This window comes from Drosophila ananassae, chromosome 2L, assembly GCF_017639315.1.
Source record: "Drosophila ananassae strain 14024-0371.13 chromosome 2L, ASM1763931v2, whole genome shotgun sequence".
Taxonomy (NCBI): domain Eukaryota; kingdom Metazoa; phylum Arthropoda; class Insecta; order Diptera; family Drosophilidae; genus Drosophila; species Drosophila ananassae.
Window position 1 is genome coordinate 6,517,501 of NC_057927.1, and position 20,498 is coordinate 6,537,998.

The following is a 20,498-nucleotide window of genomic DNA, read 5'->3' on the forward strand; positions in this document are numbered from 1 at the left end:
GATTGAGATTTCTAGGACTTACCTGAGATTTTCGGAAATCATTCTACGTACGTTTAAGACGTAATAATTGCCATAAAGTTCGAAAAAGTTGAACGTAATTTTGGTGCAAAGCCTCGAAGCGATTAGATTAATGGGCGAGTGCAAGGGAACCAGACTACAGATCTCGGGTATAAATACCCCCGCGATTAATGGAATTGGGATTCATAAGCCAAACGCATTTCAAAGCAGTAATAGCCTAGTTATTCAAACTCATAACCAAAATCTTAGCAATGGCCATCTTCAAGAAGATTTCTTTGTGCCTGTTGGTCCCCCTGATTTGGACTTTGGCAGCTGGGGAAACCCCAATTCGGCAATGTAGGTTATATTTGACTATCAAGTACTTAATAAACAAAATAATAAATATTTTATACAATTTTTAGGTGCTACTAGCAGCTACCCTTTGCCATTAATGGTGCAGATCGATGAATGCGACTCATCGCCTTGCGATTTGTGGAAGGGAACCGATGCCAGGATAGATATTCAATTTGTGGCAAGTAAGTAGAGGATATTTAACAATTTTATAAAGAATTCATTGTCTTAAATTTGAATTCTCTTGATTTGTAGCTCGCAATACAATGAAGAAACTGTCAGCTGAGGTTCACCTTACCTCTCTGGGCGTGACCATACCCTATGACCTGGAAGCCTCCCGCGGCAATGTCTGCACTAATCTCTTGCATGGCGCCTATTGTCCTCTGGACGCTGGCGAGGATGTGACCTACGAGCTGCTCCTACCTGTGGGCACCAGCCAGCCAGAGGTTCCCACTCGCCTGGAAGTCCGACTCCTAGACTCCGAGCAGGAAAATGAGGTGGTGGCCTGCTTCCTGGCCGATACACGTGTCAAGAAGCCGACCACATCCTAAGACACATAGTACAAGCCAAGTAGTGTTTAAGCCAAACATTGTATCAATGTTTCCAATTATTAGCGCGTAAGCTGTCGGGCACTTAAGCCCGGAAAACACTGTTAGCAGTTATGAATAAATAATAAGGGGAAAATATTATAAATAATCGACATGAACATCTGACTTAATTACCCCGGTATACTCGCATATGTGTGGCAGACTACGCCAGATTAGCCGGACCCGGCCCACCGCCCTCGAGGGCGCCATGAATCGGCTTAATTAAATGACGCAGAAAATTACGCAGCTCCGGGTGGATAGGTGGGTGGGTATTGTGTCAGGATTGGGTGGCTGAGGTGGAGGTGGTGCGTGCGGTTTTCCAGTACCTTTCATAAAACTTTAAAGTTTAAACTCTCTCATTCGCCTTCACCTCCACTTCAACCTCCATTTGCACGCACAGCTCCTAGTATGGCTTCCGTCCGGCCCTCAAAGCTAATTGGCTTTTCAACACTTTGGAGCTTCCGACTGCGCCGGCTGATGGGGTCCCATAAACAAGCTATGATGACTGCACATATCCGTCGGTTAGCTAATTGAGTCGTTGACTAGGTGGTGACATATAGCCATATAGCCTAAGAACTACAAATTGGATATTACGATGGGGCCAGGGAATCAAAACTTGGAGGGTATAGCCCTTAAACTTACGGTTCTTATGTACTTTTTTGTAGAATTTTTTATGTATAATATCTATGAATAGTATAATATGTTGACCTATATCTTTCATCAAAAAAAGATGTGGGTTCAAAGTTAAAACTCAATGCTTCCAAAACAACTAGACTACTTTAAGTACACATGCCCTAATACTTACCCAATCGAAACGATCTCATTACGATAACATTTAACCAAATTACTATCATTTAATTAAATAGCTTTTTCCCCTTATTATTTTATTTGTTTAGTCATTCTCTCTATGACATAAATAATATAATATTTAGAGTCACAAAAGGATTCGCAGTTTGTTGCAAAATGAAACTCATTCTGTTCGGTTTGTTTTTGGTTCAAATTTTAACTCACGAGACCATCTTAGCTGATGATTACTTTTTGTCTGACTATTCTTCCAGTAATACGGTACTAAAGAATTTATAAAAAATTTTTGGAATACCATATTGTGTAAATTATTTAACTTTCAGAGGGTAGATGTGAAAATAAAGAATATACGAACGTTTGGAGAGGCGCGGTTCATGAAAGTGAAATACTATATCCACAGTGATCGCACCCACTTCGATCTGAATGTTCGACTGATTCGAGAACTTAACAGTAATCATTTGATCATGAATGTCAAAGTGCGAGTAAAGCCGGAGAACAGCAAAGAGTATGTGCGATTTTTCGATATTAGGCGGATCAACTTTTGTGATTTCCTCACCGAATACAACACCAATCCGGTCTTAAAATTTATGTTTAAGAAGACCATCAATATTAGCGATGTGATTCTCTGTCCTGTTCGTGTTGGCAATTATTCCATGCTAAACACCGATATGGAAAGTAACATGTCTCCTGGTGGCATCCAGAACGGCACCTACAAGTTCTTTGCCGAAATAGTTGAGGAAAGTGGAGAAATAGCCAAGCTTTTTGCGCTACAGGTTACATCAGAAATGTTTGTTGTAGAAGTTGAAAGTAACAACAATGAAGTTTAATAAAAAACCTACTTGTATTTATTTTATTCAAGTTATTAAATGCAAATGAAAACAACATATTTGTTTTAAAAACAAGGGTTTGGTTTTTGAATACTTTCGAAACATGGGTTAACTTGTGATCCAACGCTGGAAATGGCTATGATTTATTAAATAACCAACATTAAGCTCTATTAGTGAATAGACCATGACCACCTGTGAATAACACTCATATGATTCATTCCGCAATGAACATCGTTCAGTTGGCATTGTGTTTTTCGCTTTTTCAAACCATTTTTGGCAATGAGATCCAGTCCAAATCATTGTGGGATGAAGAAACCCAGGTATAGATTATCTAAAAAAAATACATAATTCACATACTTTCCTTTCACAGAAACCCATATACCACATTCAGCGCATCAACATCTTTGGCTATTCTCGTTACATGAAGGTCTCGGCCTATAAAAATGCCAATAATAGCGCCTTCAGTCTCAATGTGGTCCTGCAACAGGAAATGGGTAGTAATTTCCTGATCATGAATCTGAAACTTAGAGTAAGGCCAGCTGAAGGTACTACCTTCATAACCCTGCTCCAGTTGAGGAATCTGGATTTATGCGGTTTCTTCACCGAGTATTTCAGCAGCAACATGATGAGGTATTTCCTGAAGTCGGAAATGCAGTTTAGCGATGTTATCACATGTCCTGTTCGAGTGGGAAACTACTCACTGAATAATGTGTCAGCCAAGGATATTTATCCACCGAATGTTCAGAATGGCACTTATAAGTTCTTCGTGGAAGTTGTCGAGGGCACCGGAGAGATAGCGAAAGTTTTCGCTCTACAGGTGACCACAGAAATCCGGGTTCCAATTGGCTCGACATAATGTGAACGAACAAAGGATATGTCATTATGTGGGACTTACAGAGAAAGAAAATTTCCAAAAAGTTGGTATATTTCAATAATATCCTAATATTACAGAGAATAAACAGAGAGAGTATGAAAATCTAACAATATTCGTTCTTAAAAATATTTTATACTCTGATAGTACCACTGTTTGTTGAATATTTTTATATTATTTTTCTTAAAGTGTAAATGGCACATTAACCACCATCTACTGCTTACATTGTAAGCGGATTGCTCTTGATTCTCCCTTGAATTTTCCGCATTTTCTTTACAGAGTTTTTCCATTGTGCGTCATGGGCACCGACTCCGAACAGTACACCCCCAACTCGAACATATTGAAAATCGTTTAAAGCGCCGACCAAGTGCATCGCCGATTATGGTGATTATCCTTAGACTATCGGGACTTCCGTGACCACCGCAGCAGCGTGTGTGTCCTTTAGTGTTAGTGGTTTTTCTTTATATTTCCCGCGGGATCATTGTTGTATTCCCCTGTCACATTGCGAAGCCATATGTGCTCCCTTGTTCACGTAATTTCACTGTAATTAATAGAAAAACAATATGTTTAATGGCACATCGATACTGAGTAAGGCTTCAAATAGTTTCCATCAAAATATTACCTCATTTCATAACCCATAAGCCACTAAACCCCTTCCGACATCAAAACCGAATGTAATATGATATTTTAATGGAGCTTCTTCCCCCTATCTACTTGGTCCATAATTAAAATCCGTAATGCGGTTTACAGCACACATCATTTTCCAAGCTATTTTTTATGGGATGGGTAAACGGGTTGGCTGACATGGGTCACAGGTCACACCCTCTTATCGAAAATGCCTTTCTTCACGCACAATCGAATCATTTTGCCAATTCAATTTGGCAAAAATAATGCGAATACTCCAGTCGAGGAGATGGGCAAATGGAAATCAAAATTTCAATCTGAACTGCAAAATTCCATCAAGTAGGGAAAATCTCATGTGAAGTGTCAATGCCTGCTATCAAGTGTCGCACTTATGTGTGACCTTTGCAAATTCAATTTGTCGCCTTTTTATCTATAAACATTTTCTATTAGCCTCCGATCTAAGGGGGGAGTTTTCAATTCCATTTCAGGTTCAATTCTCACACACTTTATTTAAAGAAATTGGTCTGGAGTTTGGAAATACTTGAGCTAATAAGATTGGACAGGTCATCGAATGTAGTGGGTCTGCATTTGATCTATTGGCTTTTGGTTTAAAAGATGCATCTCAGTAGTATTTCATAGTATTGCAGAAAAAATAAAATCAAAAACAACTTTCTGCAGACTTCAAGAGAAAATTTAAAATGCGACATGGCTGGACTGCGAGGCTCGGCGTTTCTGGCAATTAAAAAGGCGTTGAGTTGGGCAATTAAACACACGAACCTGCCTCAAAATAATTCACTTAAATAACGCAATGTTGCGTAATTTAGTTTCACAGTTTTGTAATTAAAAGCATTTGCATAAGAATCGCATCGAGCCTGGCCAATGCCTGGGGCATACTTCCATGCCACACTAATTAAGGACTGCCCTCGGAACTAGGAGCTGGGAACTGGAAACTTGGGGCTCCGTCTTCCTTCAAAGGTCATCAACGTTTCTGGCAAGGCGACTCGAATCCTTTGGTCTGATTGCAGTCGTGGCTTGTCAACAGCGTTTTGTCCTTTGCGTGGAACTCAGGAAGTGTTTAATGTTCTGGCTGAATGCAATTCAATCGGAAGGAATAGTAAAAAAAATAAATAAGGGGTATGTGGTTCTTTGTGGTTTTTAAAGAACGGTTTTAAGACTTTAATATTTATTGGCTTTCAATACAACTGCTCCTTAATAGAAGTTCAATAACTACTTTTTCCACTTTGCCCTGAATAAATTGATTTTAGATATCACAAATTCAATTAGATTCGAATCAAGAATCCAAACCCTAAACCTAATAGACAAAATCCATCTTTATCTGCCAATGAAGCATACAACACCGATATTATCTGCCTTATATCCTGCGGTTTCAATGCCCTGTGATCGCCAATGCAAACAAATCGCAAATCTCTTTCCAAAAATGAGCCAAATCATATGAGCCTAATTAAGAGCCCATTACCCAACCCTCGCTGTGTAAACAGACACCGCAGACCGCAAGTCAGAAAACCGCCGCAGCAACCCTCCCATAATGTTTCTGCCGCAAGGGGATGGGGTGTGGCAGTCAACGTGTTGCACGGGGGTGTCCTCCGATTTGTTACGTGTGTAATTCGACACTCGACAACAACCTGGGCAATTAGCCCACGAAATCTCCATGCAAATGAGTGGAGCGTTTTCTTAACGCTCTCGTTAAGAAAATATCCTTAGACGAGTGCCAGGATGTCAGGAGCAGGCACAAAGGCTGCTGCTATGCTAATGAGCCCCCATCAAGCTGATAATTAGCCGAGGGCCGAGAAAAGCCGCAAAGTGAAACTTGTTGACCTCGTTGATACAACAGATCTTAGCCAGGCTAAAAACTTAAGAAGCTGAATACAATTTTTTTCATATTTTTTATGGGTGTGGCGGACAAGGCAAGTCTCCTTTATTCAGTTGTGCGCCGGAGTATGAAAGTTCATAATTAAATTCCAGTTTATTAGCAGCAATTGTTTTTGCTTTTGCCGGAAATCCTGCTGCTCTCGGCGTCGCGACGCAACAATTTAATTTTGTTTATGTAGCCCGTTGCTCTAATTAATTGCATTCAATTGCAATTTATATCAGGGATGCTCCAAAAAGTGGGAGTTCCTTAAAAAATAAAAATGGAAAAATTTTTGTAACTAGCTTTATATTTGTTGTTAGATGGTAAAAATAATATTTATAAATGTATGCCATCATAACAATGTTTGATAGGAAATACTTTAAAATAGATTCTGTAGGATTTCCCCAAAAATTCCATCCAATTGAGAAAAAATGTATGAACTGAACTATCAGTTAGAGAAAAGGAATTCGATCGAAAAATTATTCATATCATTTCTATTATACCAACTAAATAAAATTCCTGTTCAAAATAAGTACTATATTTTAATAACTTGATTTCAAATCTCCAAAAAACTGCGCTTGAAGCCCTGAAATTCTGGCAACAACATCCTTTATTTTCTTTTTGGCCAAAAGTTGACGCCATTTTGGACAACTTTCGAATTCAGAGGGGAGAAACATTAAATTTTCAAAACCACAAAAAGAATCCTTTGGTTCTTAAAATGTCTGAACAACACTGACCGCTGGAGGTGAATTCGAGGGGTAGTTCGATAGGAGTGGGTTGGAAGGGAATCCACAAAATATAAAGGTAACACGGGTCTGGCAACAAAAGGACCACTCACCTGCCAACGCCCTCGCCATCGCCATCGCCCCAATCCCCTTCCACCTGAAAACAACACGGGGGGCGGTGGGCGAAACTCCAACGCAGTGCAATGAAATTCTTTATCTGCAATTCAATGACATTCCATTCCGGACCAGGGACCACGGACTACAAATATTACGGGTGGGGCGTGGCAATGCCGGGGATTTTCTGGCCACTGCCAATGAGCGTATTCATGGCCCAGCAACAGATGCCAGCAGCTCAGCAGCGCCCCCTGGTGGGTCAGGCGGATTGCTCCGTATGGGGCGTGGCAGCGCATGCGCCCTCCGGTTGCGTGGGTGTCCGGGGGGTGGGATTGTCGAGCTATTCCGGCCACTGCGGGCGAATCGCAGAGCAGCCCCTTCAGGATTCCGGCGCAAGGTGCGAGCGAGAGCCGTAGATTCCGGATCAAAGAAGCAAGCGACCCAGTGGGTGGTGGTAGCTGCATGGTGGGTGGTGGGTGGCGGTGGCTTTCATTGGCTTTGCATTCAAACCCAATTTCAGTTGGCAGCATTGCGACAGGTGACCGTCCGGACTCCGGAGTTCAGTTCCCTTCAATGCCTGCCACGGGTCAGTTGCGTGCCACGGAAAGTCCTTAAGTCCTTCGAAAAAGTCACTCTGATTGTGGTTCGGAGCTCGGTCTAAGGATATATTTGAAAACTATGTGCCGGGACATTGCCAATACTGCTTAAAATGTTATATTTAAAGTGAAATGATCTAGAGGATTTGAAAATTTAAAATCTAGACAAAAATCTAAAGATAATATTAACAGAAGTATCGAGAACCATTCATAAATAAGAGATATGTGAAAATGTGTTAAGGTTAACTATTTGTGAGAAAAATCTGAAAACAAGGAAACTTTTTAAAATAAAGGTAAAATAAAGGTATAGATTTCAAGTCTTTTAATTTATAGTTATTATATTTTTTAAAAATATGAGTGAATCTTAGTAAACTTAGAAACTAATTGGCAATACTTGACAACTTCAAATAGTTGATAGACTTTATTGATTATAATTAAAAATAAAAATACTTTTAAATTATTATTATTTTAATTATGATTATTTTTTGATTATGATTATTTTAAGAACTAAAATACAAACCATCGAATTTATAAACTAGTTTAGTTTCAGTTTTTTAAAAAACAAAGAGCATGTTACCTTAAATAAATTATAAAATGGAAACATGGAAATGTAAAGATCAAAAATCTAGATTTTTGAGCATTTGTTTTGATGGGAAAAACATTATTATTATTTTATATAATTATGTTAATTAAATTATTCATCATTAACCAACTTATAGACAAATTCAAAACCCAATCAACAGCCACTGAAATAACCAGGAACAGAACTTGGCCAAAACCTTCAAATGAAAACTCAAGAAACTGACTTCAACCAGCAATAGAAAAGTCAAGTGGGAGTTGCTTATAATGATGAACATGAATCCGATGTCGCTGCCCCACCCGCATCCTCATCCTCATCCGCCGCATCACCACAACCTGCAGCACTCACATCCCCCGCCCTTGTTGCAAGGCCTGCCGCCCCAAGCCGGCGCCCATTACTTGGAGTGCCAGGCATTACCGGCAATCAACGAGACATTTCCGCAATTTAGCCAGCACCGTCCGCCGATTTCGCTCCTTTCGCCGTTGGATCTTTCGCTCCGGGCAGCGGCCAGTATAGTGCCAATTACCCCACCCTCCACGCCCTCGCCGCCCCGCAAGCGTCAGAGATTGATGTCCGAGGAGAATTACCTGTGGCGGCCGCACATGTCCAATACCCCAGCTCCTGGGAATCCTGCGAATTCGGGAAATGCTTCAACTGTCGCCTCAACGGCAACAGTTTCCCAGGCGATGCAGCCTTCGGGTTACTTTCTACAGCACCAGCAGCAACATCCGCAACAGCAACAACAAAATCTTCCACCTTATGGTCTGCGCACTTTCGATGGGGCTGCCTTTCATAAAAGTCATTTTCACGAAACAAAAAATAACTTTGAGCAAATTCCGGCAAGTCAATCGAGCGCACCACCACCGCCGCCACGACCCACACCAGTGGCCACCAGTTCGTCGCCCATCTACGTGGACGATGAGACAATTGTGTTGACCGAGGACGAGGATGAAACAGTTGTCAGTTCCCATGACTACAATGATTACGCCACGGACACCGAGGAAGTCAATGATGGCGACGATGATGAACCGACACAAGATGACGAGGAGGAGGAGGTTTTTGTGGATGTCCTGGGCAGTGACGATGATGAAGACGATAATGACGATGCCACAAGATTGCAGTCGGTCCAGGGCACCAAGGCTCTGAAGCGCAATGACTTGCTGTACGAGGACGAGGAGCTACACCACCGGGCTGTCGATGGCCTGGCCAGGCTTTTCGAGCGGGATTTCGAGCAACCGAAGGCGCCACCGGAAGTGGACGTAACCGACGAGGAAGCCGCGGAGAAAACTTACACGGATTTGAGCGGAGTGGCCAGGACTGAAAAAAGGAATTCCCCACCCCTGTCACTTTTGGCTCCACCACCTCTCCCTCCTCCTCCTCCACCGGCCACGTTCACCGCCTCAAGACACCACAAACATGAAAGAAAGCGCTCCAAGCTTAGGAAACACACGGCCATCGACGAGGAGACCATCAGTCCCGTATCTGGAACAATTATCCGGAAGCTTCGCGACGACGAGGAGCTGGTGGTGCGCAAAGGCGACATTGATCCGGCTTTCAATGTTGTGGAAATCACCGAGGAGGCCAAGGCAATCCTGGCCAGCATCGATAATAAGATTGGCGACTACCTGTGTCAGCTTTGTCGCACCGTCTACGATGATGCCTTCATGCTGGCCCAGCATCGGTGTCCCCGGATAGTCCACATCGAGTACAAGTGTTCGGAGTGTGAGAAGGTGTGTGTGGCGGGTTTTTTCTTCCTTCGTATGTTTATAAATTTATCCTTTTTAGGTGTTTAATTGCCCTGCCAATCTGGCCTCTCACCGAAGGTGGCATAAGCCCAAGGGAGATGCATCTCCCAGTGCCTCTGGAAATCCTGGCAAGAGGCGGCATGTCGAGACCGGAGACGGGACTCAGGAGTCGGGAAAGGGCGGAGAAGATAACACGGATGGCATATATCCTTGTCATATATGCGGCAAGTCCTTCCGACGGTAAGACCTCTGCATAATTTGTATATCATAGGTTTAGATTAAAGATTCTATTTATATTTATCTTTTTCTGTTGAAAATAGTATCTATTTCTTACCAATGAAATAAATATTTTTTCATTTTTATCCTTCAGCCAAGCTTACCTAAAGAAGCATCAGGCCTCTCACCAAATGCTGGAAAATCTGAAGAACTTGGATTTTTTCAAAGCGCAACATCAACATCATCATCAGCAGCAGCAGTTAACACTCAACAGCCATCAGCTACCAGATCCTGGTCAGGTGGCAGCCACTTCCTCGGCCACGCCCTACGCCGGCCTGCCACGTCCTCCCCATGGGATGCCCATATATCCGCCGACGGGGGGCAAGAATTACGCGGTGGGTGGGCAACGCTTTCCCGGATTTCCTTTTCAGCCCTTCGACCAGCGGCGTTTCTACTCCTTGGGTGAATTCTATCTATCTCAGCATCTGGAACGCTCCTCGGCCTTCCAGTATGTCCAGGCGAATCACCTGCGGCAACTCTCGAACGTGGCCCAAACGCTGCTGCCTCCGATGCCGGTTAAATGACCCAACCCCAATGCGAGTGTCCTGCGTCCTGTCCCCAGGATAGCGGCCACGACCACAGCAACGGCAACGGTGACATCAGCCCGTCAGGCGGCCCAGGTGGAAAGTAATGCAGGTGTGGTGGCATCCGGAGGGCATGCCTTCAACTGGGTGGCACCAACCGGAGGCGCTCCGGCGGCAACAGACACGGCTGGACCCGAAGCCGGCGGCAATGTTATTATGTGACTTACAAACCATTAGAATCATTCAATAAACGATCTCTAGTTAAAGTTTAATATATTAATTAAAAAATTAAGAAAATAGAATTTATTGGGGTTGGGGGGAGTTTTTAAAGAGTTGTTGTGGGGATCAATATTTTAAGTTTCATCTGAAGGAGGACTTAACCATCCTTACTTCTGCTAAGAACATAAGCCAAAGAATGTGCCAAGAAGGTCTCTTTTTGAACTCCATAAAACAAAGAAGACTTGGGTCCTAAAAAAACAATAAATTTATCAAATCAATGAAATATGTGATATCAAAATACTTACCTTTGGCAAACACCAAACTGTCCGTTGGCATTTGATAAAGCCTCCTTTGGATTTCTATTTCATCTTCTCCGAAGAATTCTGACAAATGACTGATTGTCTCCGTCTCCTCGCTGACATCCAGGCTAGGTTTTGGATAGATGGCGTTGGTTACAAGGACTAAAGTTAGGGTATCCTCTTCTGACTGAAGATTGCTCAAAGTTTCATTTAAAAGTTCCAGTTGCATTCGCTTATCCATCCCAGACTTAATAAAGTGCTCCACAAGAAGAAAGTATCCCTGCTTATTTCTTTTTAGAACTTTCAACGATTTTTCCACCATTAGCGTAAGACTAGGGGCTCTTGGGTTTCCACTCAAGTCACCATTCGCGAATACACCCATAAGGTAGTCAAAACTAGTGGCATTCAAAGATTCCAGTTCATCAGTTCTCTGGACAACTTCGAACTTTATGGGTTCGATTTTGCTGTGTCTGAGTTTTTGCGATCTCCACTCCTTGAGAAGGTTGCGCCCGTCACCTGACTCGCAGAGCAATTCGTCCACTAGATCCCATTTGGTTTTCGGCACAAGACTATTCAGCATTTGGCGACCACCGCCCATGATCACATTCAGGGACTTCCCGGTTTCTCCGGAAATCAACTGGCGGGCAATGTCCTGACATCCCATCTGAATTGATCCGACTGGCATTCTTTCGTCGCACTCATATTTACTGTTCCCGTAGAGAGCAGCTCCTGTGGTTCCTGTGATCCTTTGGTCAGTCACAAAGCCCGTTCGCAAGCCAGCCAACTGGGCCTGACGCACAACACTCAGAAAGTTATCAGTCTGGTTATCGGCAATCCAACAATCCGACTCCCCTCCAAGTGACACATCCAGAGGTATTCCAGACCATAAAGCTCGCGAAACGCTTCCCACCTGGCAGGGTGACTGCTGACTGCAGCTATTTTTCAATCGAGCCACGTGGGAAAATGTGTCCCAAAGAAAATTGGTATTCCCCTGGCTATTTCCACTAATTACTGGGAATCTATAAGCCGCCAAATCGCCACCACCGACACCCTGGACCATAAATATCAAAACGTTTTTTGGGAAGAGCGGACCCCTTGGTTTTCGGAGGGCTTCGTTTAGCTCGGCAATGCCTTTGTCGTACCAAACTTTCTGTACAGCGGAGACCCTGTCCTTCCAGTAATCCACATCCGCCACATTGGCCACCTCGTTCTCCACTTCGTAGCGCGTAGTAAGACCAATGCAGACCAATGTCACTAAGACTGTTATCAAAATGGTTCCGGCCACAATGAAGACCTGCGTAGATTTCAGCCTCACGGCTCGACAGATTTCTTTAGTCCGATGTGGCGTTGGCATCTCAGAGGTTTGGATAAAACTGACAGTCGATTTTTCTATTCCATTTAATCATAAACAACATTATCTGCCTATCTATTCTGGGGATGAGATAAGATTTTTGTCTTAAGGGTTTTACGGACCCCCAATCGCTGGCGATTATCAACTTTGTTTTAAGTGTAGCAATTAACAGACGTCATGAATGAATAATGCACTAATTGGCATGCAAACTAATGTATAACAACACTGAGAGAAAAAAGAACAAGAACCCTTGAAAAATAATTTGTTATACATTAATTTAAATTATTTCTTAGTGTTATATGGTTTGTAATTAAAACTGTATCTTGTCTCTTAAATTTTTATTTAGAGATTTATAGAGTTTATTTTTCTGGCATTAAAATAATTTCTTTCTGTTTATGGAATTATAAATTCCGAGTTCAATCCATGTTTTTAGGGTCAACTACGTCTATGTTTTCGATCATTAACTATTTCTCATACCTGCACAGACATTTCTGCATATATATTTACATTTTAAATGATGGAGAATTGATTTGTGTGTCGACAGGATGGGCGGCGGCTTTTGGCCCTCGAATAGAATATTAATTGTCATTTTCAACTTCCACCCCGCATTTGGCAAACTATTTTGCTTATGAATTCTCGCTCAATTAAATTGGCACGCAGGCCGGCAAATCGACGGCGGTTTGTTCATTTTGCCAGTTATGCGAATGCGAAATTGTTTGCCTCAATTACCTGCCATTAACCTGCATTTACGCCACCCCCTTCCCTGGGTCGGTACCTGTGACCCCGTCCATCATTTCGTCGCTTTGAAGTCGCTTTGCATTGACATGTGGTCAGTTTTCCCCCCACAATCAAACTGTCACAATTTCAATTTGCATTGAATCCAACTCAACTGCCACTGGCACTCGTTTGGCTATCACTTTGATTTCATGTCGTCTTAACTATCTGCTTGGATTTTATTTGTTTAACCTTCAGACTTGCCAGGAAAGGAGAAGCTAGCGGAAGTGTCCACCTCACTGATTTCAATGGCAATTTTTCAATCATGCTGGGACTTCTTTTTACCAAGCATTAGCCCACGCTGCGTATGTGTAATATTCAAAGAGGGTGTGGTTGTCCTTCTTGACATATTTGTTCTCTTATGTACATATTTGTTTTACCGCAAGACCTGTCAGGTTTAGCAAGTACTTGCGGATGAGTCCCGCTGTACAATTCAGTGGCAATTTTTTTGTCATGCTGAGTGTAAGTATTAACCAATGCGGCGTATGCGTTACATTTAAGGAGCATATGGGTTGATTTTGTACAGCTGTTTCCTTAAGATTTTAATTTTCGAGTTAACATATCTAAAATATTTATCGCAGTATATTATCCCAGCATTTCAAGTACGATTTATTTTTCTATTCTCAGCTAAAAAGCTCGAAATTCATCCCCCTTATTTAGGGGTTCGTTTATTGAATATCAGCGGAGGCAGTTGAGCTTTTTACTACGCCACTTTTTACTACGTATTGGCAAAGTCTTGAAGTAAAATAACATTTGCAAACGATTCTAGTTTACCTTTTTTTATTTTTATAATTTTAAATAGGAAAATTTCCTGAGATAAAACTTAAAAAAAAAGATGAGGCACAGAGTCTGAACCTATTTTTTCTAGTATCCACCTTTTAGATTTATCCAAAAGAAGTTTAAGAGCTAGGACTATCTGTGCCCACTTTACATATGAGAAATATGACAAAAAATACCTTTACATGAATAAAATAAAAATATATCTAAAATATGAAACAAAATTTAGAACATGCGAAATTGTTTGCCTCAATTCTTAATTTGTTTCGTTTAAATAGAATAAGGCATGCAGCCTTAATTTACAACACAATTTTTATTAAAATAAAAAAAAATTAGAAGAACCCAATAATACCATCTTGGAATAAGGTGAAAGAGTTCATTGCTTACATATATTAATTATTCGCCTTCTGGACTCATCCACAAGAAGTTCAATAACTAGACAAAAAAATTAAGAAGTAAAAGTGCAACATTTATTTTGTTAAAAAGGAAGAAGGCATGTTGCCAAAATACAATGAATAATATGTAGAACCCAACTTTTATTAAAATAAAAAAAAAATTTGAAGAACGCAATATTACCATCTTGGAATACGGTCACAGACGATTGAATAAAATTATAATGAAGTGATAAAATAAAAATAAAATTATAGAAAAGGAAAATCATTAAACTCATAAGTGCCGAAATTGTATGTAGTTTAAAAAGAAGAAGGCATACTGTCATGTAACCTTTTGATTTAGAATCCAACTTTTAAATGAAATAACAAAAAATTAAAAGAACCCAATTTTTTCATGTTGGAATGTGGAGAAAAAGTCCATTGCATGAATAAATTTAAAATAATTTGAGAAAAATGTCAAAATTAAGAAGGTAAAGTCCAAACTTATTTTTGTTTTAAAGGAAGAAGGCCAAGTACCCCTTTGATTTCTAAATCCAACTTTTAAGTAAAATAAATAAAAATTAAATGAACCCAAAATGCAAAAAACCAGTCATGGAGAACCCAACTTTTATTAAAATAAAAAAAAAATTTGAAGAACCCAATATTACCATCTTGGAATACGGTCAGAGTCGATTGAATAAAATTATAATGAAATGATAAAATAAAAATAAAATTATAGAAAAGGAAAATCATTAAACTCATAAGTGCCGAAATTGTATGTAGTTTAAAAAGAAGAAGGCATACTGTCATGTAACATTTTGATTTAGAATCCAACTTTTAAATGAAATAACAAAAAATTAAAAGAACCCAAATTTTTCATGTTGGAATGTGGAGAAAAAGTCCATTGCATGAATAAATTTAAAATAATTTGACAAAAATGTTAAAATTAAGAAGGTAAAGTCCAAACTTATATTTGTTTTAAAGGAAGAAGGCCATGTACCCCTTTGATTTCTAAAACCAACTTTTAAGTAAAATAAATAAAAATTAAAAGAACCCAATTTTACCATCTTGGAATACGGTCAGAGTTCATTGCAAAATATTATAATAAAATGTATAAAATAAACATAAATTAAAAAAGAAACGAAAATAAGTACCCTACAGCTCAGTAGCCAAGAGCCGAATGAATTTCTTACATTGAGGTAAGGCTATTTATACCCAAGAAAGTCAAATCCTCCTAAATTGCCTTACTATCAGTGTTACCAACAATCGGTCGCCATTTTTAGCAAACGACGCCAAAAAAATAGCCAAAACTACTATATAGCCAAAGCTAGCTAACTTCATAATAAAATATTTATTTGAAGTTTAAAATGATATTTTCTTCAACCATGATACATCTTTTAGTAAAAGTCGAAATATTTAATGTAGCTAATTTGTGAAATAGCAAGAATAACAGGCCCCTGCTGAACTTAGTGATTTCCAGCTTTGAGGTAAGCAAAATTACTAGAAATGGCTAAAAAATTAGCTAACTTGACAACACTTTAATTTGGAAAGTTCTATAAAGTTATACTTTATTGGAGGGCACTTAAAGATTGGAGATTATAAGGCAAAAATAGAACCTTCGATGTGGCCCATATTGGGGCTTTATACATTTTCACAATTTAGAAAAGAACATCTAGAAAGTTTGACGCAAAATCTTAAAAATAATTTGTTTGTAGATTTTTATGTAGGTCGGTGGAGAATCGATTTATAAATCGTTTAAAGTATTAGTCTTAAGAATTGGATGATTTTTGTCAAATATATAGTCCTCGGAGGGTCCATATTGGGACTTTTTCCATTTTTAAAATTCATTTTTGAAATTTGAGAAAAAATCTAAAAAATAATTTGTTTCAGGATTTTGATGCAAATTGATAGGGAATTGATATACAAATCGATTAAGGTATTCCGTTCAAGAATCGGGTGATTTTTGGCTAAGATATAGCCTTCGATGGAGGTCATAAAGTCGCTCCCATGCATTTTCCACATTTTGAAGGGGATCACCCAGAAAATGGGACAAAAAATCTAAAAAATAATTTGTTCCTAGATTTTGATGCAGATCGATTGGGAATCGATATACAAATCGTTTAAGGTATTCCGTTCAAGAATCGGGTGATTTTTGGCTAAGATATAGCCTTCGATGGGGGTCATATAGTCGCTCCCATGCATTTTCCACATTTTGAAGGGGATCACCCAGAAAATGGGACAAAAAATCTAAAAAATAATTTGTTCCTAGATTTTGATGCAGATCGATGGGGAATCGATATACAAATCGTTTAAGGTATTCCGTTTAAGAATCGGGTGATTTTTGGCTAAGATATAGCCTTCCATGGGGGTCATATAGTCGCTCCCATGCATTTTCCACTTTCTGAAGGGGATCACCCAGAAAATGGGACAAAAAATCTAAAAAATAATTTGTTCCTAGATTTTGATGCAGATCGATTGGGAATCGATATACAAATCGTTTAAGGTATTCCGTTCAAGAATCGGGTGATTTTCGGCTAAGATATAGCCTTCAATGGGGGTCATATAGTCGCTCCCATGCATTTTCCACATTTTGAAGGGGATCACCCAGAAAATGGGACAAAAAATCTAAAAAATAATTTGTTCCTAGATTTTGATGCAGATCGATGGGGAATCGATATACAAATCATTTAAGGTATTCCGTTCAGGAATCGGGTGATTTTTGGCTAAGATATAGCCTTCCATGGGGGTCATATAGTTGCTCCCATGCATTTTCCACATTTTGAAGGGGATCACCCAAAAAATGGGACAAAAAATCTAACAAATAATTTGTTCCTAGATTTAGATGCATATCGATGGGGAATCGATATACAAATCGTGTAAGGTATTCCGGTCAAGAATCGGATGATTTTTGGTTAAAATATAGCCTTCGATGGGGGTCATATAGTCGCTCCCATGCATTTTCCACATTTCGAAGGGGATCACCCAGAAACTGGGACAAAAAATATAAAAAATAATTTGTTCCTAGATTTTAATGCAGATCAATTTGGAATCGATATACAAATCGTTTAAGGTATTCCGTTCAAGAATCGGGTGATTTTTGGCTAAGATATAGCCTTCAATGGGGGTCATATAGTCGCTCCCATGCATTTTCCACATTTTGAAGGGGATCACCCAGAAAATGGGACAAAAAATCTAAAAAATAATTTGTTCCTAAATTTTGATGCAGATCGATGGGGAATCGATATACAAATCGTTTAAGGTATTCCGTTCAAGAATAGGGTGATTTTTGGCTAAGATATAGCCTTCGATGGGGGTCATATAGTCGCTCCCATGCATTTTCCACATTTCGAAGGGGATCACCCAGAAAATGGGACAAAAAATCTAAAAAATAATTTGTTCCTAGATTTTGATGCAGATCGATGGGGAATCGATATACAAATCGTTTAAGGTATTCCGTTCAAGAATCGGGTGATTTTTGGCTAAGATATAGCCTTCGATGGGGGTCATATAGTCGCTCCCATGCATTTTCCACATTTCGAAGGGGATCACCCCGAAACTGGGACAAAAAATATAAAAAATAATTTGTTCCTAGATTTTAATGCAGATCAATTGGGAATCGATATTCAAATCGTTTAAGGTATTCCGTTCAAGAATCGGGTGATTTTTGGCTAAGATATAGCCTTCAATGGGGGTCATATAGTCGCTCCCATGCATTTTCCACATTTTGAAGGGGATCACCCAGAAAATGGGACAAAAAATCTAAAAAATAATTTGTTCCTAGATTTTGATGCAGATCGATGGGGAATCGATATACAAATCGTTTAAGGTATTCCTTTAAAGAATCGGAAGATAATTGGGAAAGATATGGCCATCGCTGGTGGCCATATTGTGCTTCTCATGCATTTTTCAAAATCTTGTTCAAAAAATTTTTCAAATCTTTTCCACAGAAAAATTTAACAAAATATCTAAAAAATATTTTTTCCCAGATTTTGATGCAGTTTAAAAAGAAATGATATAGAAATCGTTTACGGTATTCCGCTTAAGAATCGGATGATTATTGGTCAAGATCTGGCCATCGCTGGGGGCCATATTGGGGCTTCGTACATTTTCACAATTTCTATGAAGACCAGAACCACCAAGAAAATTTGACAAAAAATCTATAAAATAATTTTTTTCTAGATGTTGATGCAGATTGATGGAGAATCAATTTGAAATTCGTTTAGGGTATTTGGCTCAAGAATCGCATGACAAAAAATATGGAAAAACTCATAACATATTCAACATCTGGTAGAATCTGGTGCATCTTGGGTCAAGTGAGTGGCAGGATTAGAGCATTGCTGCATAAAGAATTCATATACTGTGCAAATAGAATTTCGCATGCATATGACAAGCGCCACAGGATACAATTAGCGTCGAGTGGACGTCAAGTAACGGCCGCCATTCGACTACGGAGATTACATGGGGTGCCTGGGGAGGCGGCAAAGGCGGCAAAGGCGGCAGGAATCCGAGTACATGGCCCAGAATAGTGGCTTTGACTGGCAACAACAGCAAGAGCAAGAACAGCAGAAAGCCAGGCGTGACGCATATGGGTCACTTGGCCTGGCCAACGTCAATGCTTTTGCAGGATGCTAAGCCAGCTGGGTTTCCTGCTGCTGCATCGGGCCAACGCGAACGCGAACGCCAACGCCAACGCCGACGACGACGCCGACGCCGACACCGACGGCAACGCCCACACCCTGTTCACGCCCAAAAATGGGAGGCACCTCTATGGAACATAAGTGCAAAAAGGGAAACCAGAGAAAGAGCGAAGGCGATAGAGAGGCAGGGGGCAGGAGAGAGACACAGACGTGACCTTGCCCCTTAAATAGCATTTTTCATCATCGGATGGTGCTTGCATTCCAATGGCGCCTGCTTGAAACATTTTCCGTGCTTTCCGGTCTCCATATGGACAGGAATGAAGAATTTTCGTGACATATTCTTATTGAAAAATCCCAAGCAATCCTAGGTACAAATTACGAAAATATTTCGCGTTAATAAGCAATTAAAAAAATCGAAATAAAGTGCAACGCAATATTTTACATCCAACTGTAACTTTAATATTTTTTTTTTTAAACAAAGGCGTACAATTAAAGGGGTGAGAAAAATGATCTTATGACTTATGTGACTTATATAAAATTATACAAAGTTATTTTATACAATATTTAAAATATATAGCGAAATTAAATGAAATCCCTATTGATGCACTTCACTGGCAATAATTTGGCTTAATAGCTAACCAATAATATTACTCAGCTTTGCTGTTGCTAATAATTTCCGCATCTGCCTTGGGTTTATTGGAAAAAACAAAAGATTGCATTTTTTCAAGTCATCGGCTTTGCTATACTCTCTTAGTTTTATTTTAAATTTATTTTTAAAATGGAAGAAGCTCATGCATAATATTTTTATTCATTTTAATATTTTGTATCTTATTATTAATAATATATGTTATTCTGAGTGGTTACTATAATAGTAACTTTTAAGAGTCCCTATTCTGGGAATCTGCCACATTATGATGATAAGAAATTCCAGTTAACCCACACGGATTATAATATCTTCTATAATTGGTAATTCTCTGTAGTTTACGCTTGATTGCATGGCATTCTCATTGCCGTTTGACAGCAATTTATATAATACAAATCGGGGTCATTGGGGGGATGGGTGCTCTGTCAATAGTGCTCTTCGTGCCCCCTCGTGGGTGCAATAAATGATGCAGTGGGATGGAAAATTATGCATTAAAATCTTTGAGACTGCCAGGGTCTGTTTCAGGGTCGCCGTTCGGAGAACTCTAAAGTCGGGAAGTTCGCCGATTAGATAAGATAATTAGTAAAGTTTCCAGATAAGATATATGAGGCATTTTATAGAGCTTACAAAAAAAAAATGGAATTGAATGTAATGAAAAAATTACAATGAAAATAGACTGTTTGTGTCGTTTCGCTTTATTATATTCGATAATGTTTGGCAAACACTGTAGAAAGACAAACAGGCGATATGGGGGAAAAACAAAAGGCGAGTAGAAAACTGGAACGGAAGACAGATAAGCGGAGAAGTTGCAATTTATTGATTGTGTATATACCGAAATGCACTTGTGTGTGTGTGTGTGTGTGTATCTGTGTTTCGTATGTATCTGTATCTCTGGCTGTACTGAAAATATAGTTGACAACTGAGAGCCAAACAAGT

General features: G+C 39.8%; 5 protein-coding genes across 5 annotated transcripts; 4 read left to right on the forward strand and 1 right to left on the reverse strand.

Moving 5' to 3' along the window:
* The first annotated feature begins 193 nt into the window (after positions 1–193).
* On the forward strand, positions 194–1,048 carry LOC6500639. Its single transcript, XM_001953587.4, has 3 exons — positions 194–354; positions 420–533; positions 604–1,048. Exons 1-3 carry the CDS (start codon positions 270–272, stop codon positions 897–899), a joined length of 495 nt encoding a protein of 164 aa, XP_001953623.1. The 5' UTR covers positions 194–269; the 3' UTR covers positions 900–1,048.
* Positions 1,049–1,530: 482 nt separating this feature from the next.
* Positions 1,531–2,585, forward strand: LOC6502657. The gene is made up of 2 exons (XM_032449623.1): positions 1,531–1,578; positions 2,063–2,585. Exons 1-2 carry the CDS (start codon positions 1,531–1,533, stop codon positions 2,564–2,566), a joined length of 552 nt encoding a protein of 183 aa, XP_032305514.1. The 3' UTR covers positions 2,567–2,585.
* A 205-nt stretch (positions 2,586–2,790) lies between these two features.
* Positions 2,791–3,431, forward strand: LOC6502658. The gene is made up of 2 exons (XM_001953589.2): positions 2,791–2,886; positions 2,937–3,431. The coding sequence occupies exons 1-2, from the start codon at positions 2,791–2,793 to the stop codon at positions 3,420–3,422; spliced, it is 582 nt and encodes a 193-aa protein (XP_001953625.1). The 3' UTR covers positions 3,423–3,431.
* A 4,536-nt stretch (positions 3,432–7,967) lies between these two features.
* Positions 7,968–10,758, forward strand: LOC6500640. Its single transcript, XM_001953590.4, has 3 exons — positions 7,968–9,676; positions 9,732–9,931; positions 10,062–10,758. The coding sequence occupies exons 1-3, from the start codon at positions 8,213–8,215 to the stop codon at positions 10,489–10,491; spliced, it is 2,094 nt and encodes a 697-aa protein (XP_001953626.3). The 5' UTR covers positions 7,968–8,212; the 3' UTR covers positions 10,492–10,758.
* LOC6499923 (alkaline phosphatase, tissue-nonspecific isozyme) lies at positions 10,748–12,456 on the reverse strand. Its single transcript, XM_001953591.4, has 2 exons — positions 11,016–12,456; positions 10,748–10,959 (listed from the first exon to the last, which is right to left on the reverse strand). The coding sequence occupies exons 1-2, from the start codon at positions 12,361–12,363 to the stop codon at positions 10,868–10,870; spliced, it is 1,440 nt and encodes a 479-aa protein (XP_001953627.1). The 5' UTR covers positions 12,364–12,456; the 3' UTR covers positions 10,748–10,867.
* Positions 12,457–20,498: the final 8,042 nt, after the last annotated feature.